Here is a 7,693-nt window from a genome sequence, read left to right on the forward strand (position 1 = left end):
TCATGCATGTTACAGTCTCTGCTGTCTCTACCTGGAGAACAGTGATTAAAAAAAAAAAAAAAAAACCCAAGTTATGGGACACTAGATTCTGTGATTGGTGAACTTTCTTTCAAGTGTTTTGATCAAGAATTGTTCGCTGGTGAGTTAACTGTCACAGAGTCAGTATTTTGAGCTATGATATATGTTGTGTTGTCCATAACAATTCGTCTGTTCCATGTATATGAGTTGTTGTATAGAGATGTATAGACATGAGTTGGATTAGCAGACCTCACCAGTGGACTACATGTCAGAACATCCAGGAAGACATTTCCAAGGATACATCCATATGATTTTTGAACTGTGCTCAATCCAGAGAGAGGCCCTCAAAAAATTAAAATTTAACAGACAACAACTTGAATCGATGACTTAGCATCTCCTTGATAACTACAATTAACGAAGTACTGCCTAGAAGGACAATTATTTTAGTGAATCATTCAAACAGGATCATTGAAAAGATTTATGCAAATTGCTGTTGAAAAGCCGGGTTTTACACCCATAAATAAATAAATAAAAGCCCAGGTCAGAAGATAGATTCACATTCCATTAAAGAGGAAAGAAACATCATTGTTAAAAGTGCTGCAAGGGATAGGTTGACTGTATTGAGATATAGCCTGAAAAATAATAAGAGAACTTGCACCCATAAATAAATAAATAAATAAAAGCCCATGAAAATGTTCAATTCTACAATTTTGATGCTTATTCAAACTTAAAGATCTCGTCAAAATCTGGGATGAAAAGAGAACTTACGAGGCAATTAGCATGCAGATAACACCAAGCAGCTGGAACTTTTGTCTTTCAATGTAGTTTTGAGAGAGAAACCGGTCGATGAATTATATCGTGAGGTAAAGTGTATCTGGAACAAGCTTATACTCCTCAGAAAAGGTAATGGAAGTTCCTATTAAGTTGCCTCTTCTTCTTGAGCCCGTCTCACTTTCTCTGCTTCCTCAAAGGCCTCTTTCTCAGCCTGAAATTCCAAACACAGATGAAGAAGGCACAAAGAAGAGAGATCATAATTTAGAATTTAGCACTTGGCAGTTGGCTGAACTTTATAAGCAATAGAAATTTTCCAACAGATGAAAGGTCGGATCTTCTGCAAGTGTATCATTTGAACCGATACCTTGATTGCATGATGAACTAGATAGTCTCTCTTTTGCAGTACTTTTTGAGCTTTTGGTATTTTTAAATTTTCAAGTGGTTTGTTGACAATATTGGGTGGAAGATGATTGCATAGAGACAGTGGAACGGAATATGGTAGAGCCATCTGTACATGTTACACGTGGTATCCACCGTTGACTTTGAAGGCCATCGATTGGATGGCTAGGATTAGAAATCAGTGAAATTCAGATCTGTTATATCTAACCAATGTAACAAAACAAACATATTTAGAATGGCAGGATATATATAGGCACCTTTGTGTAAGCATCGCCAGATTCTTGGTGCAAAAGAGGACAAGAATCAGTCCCTACAGCAGCAATCCGCCTTACCAAAGCTTTGAGAGGCACATCTAACCAAACGGTGATCCCTTGTTTCATATATCTCCTGGCAATTTCTAACCATGGGTGCTTGTTAATACAACTCAAAATTAGGCTGTGTTTGGTTGCACCAAATATCATGATATTTCATGATTAATCAATCTAATTTGGTGTGAAATATCAACCAAATGCAGCTTAAGTTGCAGGGCTGGAAATACTGTGAAAAGCCAGCCAAACTACTACATCATTAAGCGATTACCAGTTGATTGGCCATATCACTGCACCACCTCTAGTTGCAACAGATGGGTAACGTTTTCGTTGTTCCTGCTTGACCTTGACTAGGCTGAGTCAACTGAATATAGAAATAATATATTAGCAGCAGCACTATTAACAACAACAAAATAAAAACAAGGTCTGTGGAAATCCAATGGCCACCCGTTAACCATAGATCCCAGAGTTTTAAATTTTGAATTCCACAGAGGAATTAATTTGTGGTCAGGATATATCGATCAAACATTCCCACTATTTGGACAGTCTAATTTGAGGTACATGTCGCGTGAACAATTTTTATGTGAAAGTGTATGGAGTATCATGCTTTGTTACAGTAACAAATGAATCCACTTTTTCTTTTTTACACACGTGCACACACCCCCACACACTCACGCCGTAGTGGGCTTTCACCACCTATGGATACTCAAACCCTTGACCGGGTGTTGAAACTCCCAAGAGTCTACCACCCGAGCAAGAATAAAAGGAATCCACTTTCTTCCAACAGTAAGAGGAAGAAAAGAAAAGAAAGAAAGATGCCTTCATGATGGTATTATTATAGCAGAAAGGCTGAAAATCAACTAACCTGGCCGCTGCAGAAAAGGCCAGCTCCAATGCCTTCCTGAGGTTGCAGCTGCAGCTACAGGTGCAGGCACACATTCCAGAACGACTGCGAAACATCCAGCCTCCTGTAAAGCGTCCGCCGTCTCCACAACCTGCAGGACCCAACAATCAGTGCAGATATCAATGCCGGCCTGGTCTAATTTGCACGGGCTCCACTCCTATGATAGTTCACAACCATTATGAAAATGGTGGGTGATTCATCCTCCTCGCATATGGCACTCTTTTGTGGCTATCCAGACCTTCCAAATTGTGAGGTATGGTTGTGGCTATCAAATAGATGGTTAATGGTAGTATAGTCAGTAGTCTGAATTTTATGGAAAAAAAATCAGATGATTAGAATCATCGTCTCAGTTTAGTTATTGGGTTATGCTTCTTCGTCCACGATTCGTTTAGGTTTAGCGATTTGGAAGGTCTGGATTGCTTTACAACCATGCCATGTTTATGGTGAAGAATCGCTACCATATTTAAAATGGTAGTTATCAAGTAATCCTAAAATGGAGCATCAGTCTCTAAAATCAGACTGACCAAACAATCCAAACCATCCAATCGATGGCTATCAAATGGATGGTCCAATTCTAAGGGCAAAATCAGATGGTCTCTACTGTCTTCTCAATTTCATATTTGGGTTATGCCCCATCAACAATTAGGTCATCAATTTGGAGGGTCTGGATTGCAGAACGACTATCCCACGTCTACAATCAAAGATTCACCACCATTTTATAAATGGTCATGGACTATCACATTAGTCTAGACCCATTTTCATTTGCTTCCTCCATGGGTCTTGCTTTTTGACAAGTAAGCCCTTTTTTTGTAATTTCTAGTACATTTTCCAGGGAGTGTTTACACTTATGTCAAAACTGTATAAAAGCTCTACAAAGATATCTAAATATATTTGGGTTTTGGGGTCTAGCCAATTTGTCACCTAAATCATAGGTGACTACCAAACCGGCAATTGCAGGTGGTATCCAAACAGGGCTCAAAACCTTCATTTCAGAATGATGCAGGGGTTTCATCTCTAAACACCACTTTTGACACTGTGTCAAAACAGCATAAAAAATTCACAAACAGATTAACCTTTCTCTGAACTGCTAGCATGCCTTGCAAGGCAGTTGCATCTTTATGCATGTATCTCATCTTACCTGCAACTCCAATTGCAATGCCCTCAAATACAGAGTGAAAACAGAGGGCAACAATCAGCAAAACGCTATCACCTTGGTACTAGTACTACTAGAGCGTGCCCCATTTCCTGCATAGCATGCTCAACCAAAATCCTAAGATGTACGGAGTAAAAGTCAGTGGTCCATTTCAAATAAACACATCGAATCTCATTCATTTTATGATATATAAATAGATTATGTACAATTCCAACTCCCAATTACAATTGATCTAGATAGATGGCTATAGAAGGGCCTGTTTGTGTTGACAAAATCCAGAAGGATTCTGATTTCCAATCACCAGCAGTTTCTGATATGGGATCCATGTTTCTGTTGTCTAGTGGGAATGTGCCAAATAATACAAATGCGTTCCAGTTCCCACAATGAACTGAAACCCCGGCTTAATCCAACATGGCTCCCATGTCAGATAATGTGTGATTGAAATTCATCTGGATTTTGTTTATGTATAGACCATAAAAGAGACGCATATCTTACAAAAACCAATCAAATCAACCCACATTCCTACAAAATTCCAACTGTGCAGGCAATACTCAAATAATTACTCGAGCAGCAGTCTGTCTGGTCTCAAATTTACCTGGATGCCCCAGCAGCGGTAGTGTCCTTATCATATCCTCCCTGCTGCTCCTCTTTCACGAACTCTTCGAGTAGTGTCCGCTGCCTCTATGTCAGATTCCTGCCCAGAAAAATAAAAAATAAAAAATCCATCAGAAATTGTTCTGAAACAACAACGAAAACCTGCAAGACTAAACGCTCATACCTAAATGTGGCATGCGTGAATGTTTATAAGATGATGAAAAACAAAGAGAAATGAAGCTAACCGGTCTCCATTAACAACAACGATGATAAAAGGCCATGATTCTCCGCCCTGGTGGCTGCAAGCAGATTAGCGCAAGGACTAGAGCAATGACCACTGCTGGAGTAGCAGCTTGGCCCTGATCTGCAGCAGCTGACGCATTCACCACTTGTGCTAGAAGCTGTTCACCCTATCTACCGATGTAAACAGCTGGCCCTGAACCCCACCTGTTACACAGAACGGGAGGGAGATAGAGAGAGGGAGGGAGAGTGAGAGGGAGATGGAGCGAGAGGGTTGAGATCGGAAGAGGGAGATCGAAAGAGAGGGAGATCGAAGGGGAGGAAGGGAGAGGGAGAGGGAGAGGGAGATCGAGAAACAGGGTTGAGATCGGAAGATCGAAAGAGAGGGAGATTGATAGAGGGAGACGGAGATAGAGACGGAGACAGCGATGGAGATGGAGATGCGAAATGAGGATTTTAGGGCTTTTGGCGTATGGAAAGGGTTAAACCCATCGGTAGTCTGTGGCAGATAGAGCAATGTGCCTCTTGGGCTTTGTGGGGTCCACTTAGAGGTTTTTAATCGAATCCATTCCGTCCATCTATTTCAAAATAAAACAATAAAACAAAATAACAAGAAATAAGAAGATCCAACACTCAATTAGGACACACCAACAAAACAGTGGAAAGAACAGCACATAACACAATGACTTCAGAATGGTGCAGTACCGTTTCAAATCAGGAACGGCTTAAAGCTGTTTCTGAACCAAAATCTCAACCGTACCAGTTTGACAATTTTGGTGTAGTGAGTTTACTAATTTTTGGATCAGGCTTCATTTTTGGCCTGTTATGTGTAGGCTCATGTTGGGCTTGGGCCAGGCTAGGCCTTAGGCCTGACTCATTGAAATAGCCCTCAGCAACAAGTGGACAGAACAAACAAAGACAAACACTTTCTTTTTTAGTCCGGATCCTCTGTTATCAGGTCAATAGAGAAATCCTGATACCCTAAGTCTCATTGGTCCACGTCACCACTCACTAAAAAAATAACAAAATAAATAAAAAACAGCTTCGGACGCCAAACCATTAGGGTAACAGGAATTCTTTGTTGACCTGATAACAGAGGATCCCGGCTCTTCTTTTTAACTCAATATAGAATGCATCAAAGGCATGCACAACTAACACATGGAAGGACGTGATGAGGTCGATCACCGTCTTCCTCAAGGATAACTACTCCGAATCCACGGAGCTCTTTGAATTTCTCATAGAGTTTCCTCAAATCCGCGAGATATAAAATAGAAATAATTTCTAATAAAATTGAAAATAAATTGATTGATGATAAAAAAAATAAAATTAATAACGAGTTCAAACTTAAGACAGAGTTTTATACGCAAACTCCCTAAAAACTGACTTATTATAAATAATAACTTTACTATTTATAGACGGTCATCATTCCTGCTAGACTTCATGATTTTTGGGCAAAAACAGTAAGTGTCCAATTTGGCCTAACCACGTTCTTCTACTAATTTTTAAAGCCATTATCATGTTGAGCACTACTCCTAAAACTCAAAGGATCAAAAGTTATGATTGAACTAAAACTTACTATTTTATAGTAAAAATAAAATAAAATGGACTTTTGACCGTCGATACGATGGAATCTCGCAAATCCAACATGGGCCTAGCATAGTGGGGTTGGTTGGCTAAAGTAGCTTCTCCTACCCCAAAATCATATATGATACATCAAAAAATTCACTCCGGTTTGAGAGATACGATTGTTTTAAGGTTTTCATGGTCTAGATCATTTTCGCCTCCGATCGGGCCTTCTCTTGTCCATTTTTACCGTGAAAATGTCCACAACCCACTCTACACCAGTCCCCTCCACTTCAAAAGAACTCGACCTTGAGTTCTCATCCGGCTTTTTAGTTCACGATACTCGGTCAGGTCCGCAACATTGAAAGTACGTGAAATCTCTATCATCCGGAAGATCAGCAATGTAAGCATTGTTATTGATCTTTCGAGGGATTGGTACCGGTCTAATCTTCTTATTCTTCAACTTGTTATAAGTTCCAGTCGGAAATCTCTCCTTGCGTAGATGGAACACCTCGAACACCTTTTGCCACCGATACTTGTCGACTTGTTCCTTGTATTTGTTGTTCGAGGCATGCAAATTGGCTTGCACGTACATCTACATGAATGCCCACAATTCAGTCTGCTATATATTTTGCTGCAATACTCATGCCCGGGAGCTTGGGTAAAAGAAGCAAGTTAAGTGTGTAGTGGGGCACTCGATCATAAACAATCTAGAACGGGGACAAACTGTTTGTTGAAAAACTAAACTTCTTCAAGTTAAGGTATGACTTGTTAACAGCCAGGACTTGTAGCAATTGCATGAGATATTCCACGTACTTCGTCTCACCATGGCTATATATCAGGATGTCATTAAAATATTGTCATGCCCTAAACTCAGAAAACGGGCTCACAAAATTTTCGATCGCCAGATCCAGTGCTGACAGCCTCCGTAGTACCCCATTCTCGGCCCCCAACGCTCATACGCCAGATTCCGATCCTGGGATCCTACAAGGAGGATTTTTAGTATGATTTTTTTTAATGGAGCATAACCACAAGCATAACCAAGTCACAAAACAACATCATCATCACATATCTACTAATATAATCATTTGACTACAATGTTGAACGAGAAATACATATATCGAAATCAAAGCTCCAGAGGACAGCTGCGCACTCCAAGTTCAATCTGCTGCAACCTAATGCCACCTGCACGCATCTATCGTGCATAAGCTTATAAAAGCTTAGAGGGTGGTGAAAGTGTGTGCACAAGATAAGTGTCAAGTATACCATAAAGCCCATAAATCATACATCATCGGAATAAGCGAAAATACTGACAAGATCATGAATCATATGATATCAAAGTAAGCTAAAATATACTGGTAAGTCCATGAGTGCTATCAATCGTACCAAAGCTATGCGATGCAAAACATAATAAGATAATAACAGATGCTGGGGATTTAATGCAATATGCAAATCCTGACGAGCCACGAATACCACCAACCTCATCTGGGTCATATAAATGCAAAAACATAGTAATCCAAAATACTAAGTACTGTGGATGCAATGTAATATGCGGTGCGAATGAAATGACCATACTGGAGTGAGAAGTCGGGATGATAGTACGTAGTATCGCAGGCTACGGGATCCACCACAAGAGACTTCAATCAAAACCAGTCCCATACCTAAATTTGGATAGTCCGACTCAATGTGGTAAACTCCTGATTACAGGTTAGTCGCGCGCCCAACCGAAATCCTTGCCAT

General features: G+C 40.1%; 1 protein-coding gene across 1 annotated transcript; it reads right to left on the bottom strand.

Annotated features, from left to right (window-relative positions):
- Window positions 1-937: 937 nt before the first annotated feature.
- Window positions 938-4,610, bottom strand: LOC131230514 (uncharacterized). The gene is made up of 6 exons (XM_058226427.1): window positions 4,396-4,610; window positions 4,152-4,250; window positions 2,365-2,494; window positions 1,771-1,854; window positions 1,449-1,578; window positions 938-1,003 (listed from the first exon to the last, which is right to left on the bottom strand). Exons 2-6 carry the CDS (start codon window positions 4,183-4,185, stop codon window positions 938-940), a joined length of 444 nt encoding a protein of 147 aa, XP_058082410.1. The 5' UTR covers window positions 4,186-4,250; window positions 4,396-4,610.
- Between the last annotated feature and the right edge of the window lie 3,083 nt (window positions 4,611-7,693).

Source organism: Magnolia sinica, chromosome 17 (assembly GCF_029962835.1).
Source record: "Magnolia sinica isolate HGM2019 chromosome 17, MsV1, whole genome shotgun sequence".
NCBI lineage: Eukaryota > Viridiplantae > Streptophyta > Magnoliopsida > Magnoliales > Magnoliaceae > Magnolia > Magnolia sinica.

What these genes read in the sequence shown, in the direction of transcription:
- LOC131230514 (XM_058226427.1), bottom strand. Translation starts at nt 4,185, where the DNA reads ATGATAAGGACACTACCGCTGCTGGGGCATCCAG. An exon ending in ACCGCTGCTGGGGCATCCAG is followed by an intron (nt 2,495 to 4,151) that starts GTAAATTTGAGA and finishes TGGGTCCTGCAG; the next exon opens with GTTGTGGAGACGGCGGACGC. An exon ending in CTGGCGATGCTTACACAAAG is followed by an intron (nt 1,004 to 1,448) that starts GTGCCTATATAT and finishes TTGGAATTTCAG; the next exon opens with GCTGAGAAAGAGGCCTTTGA.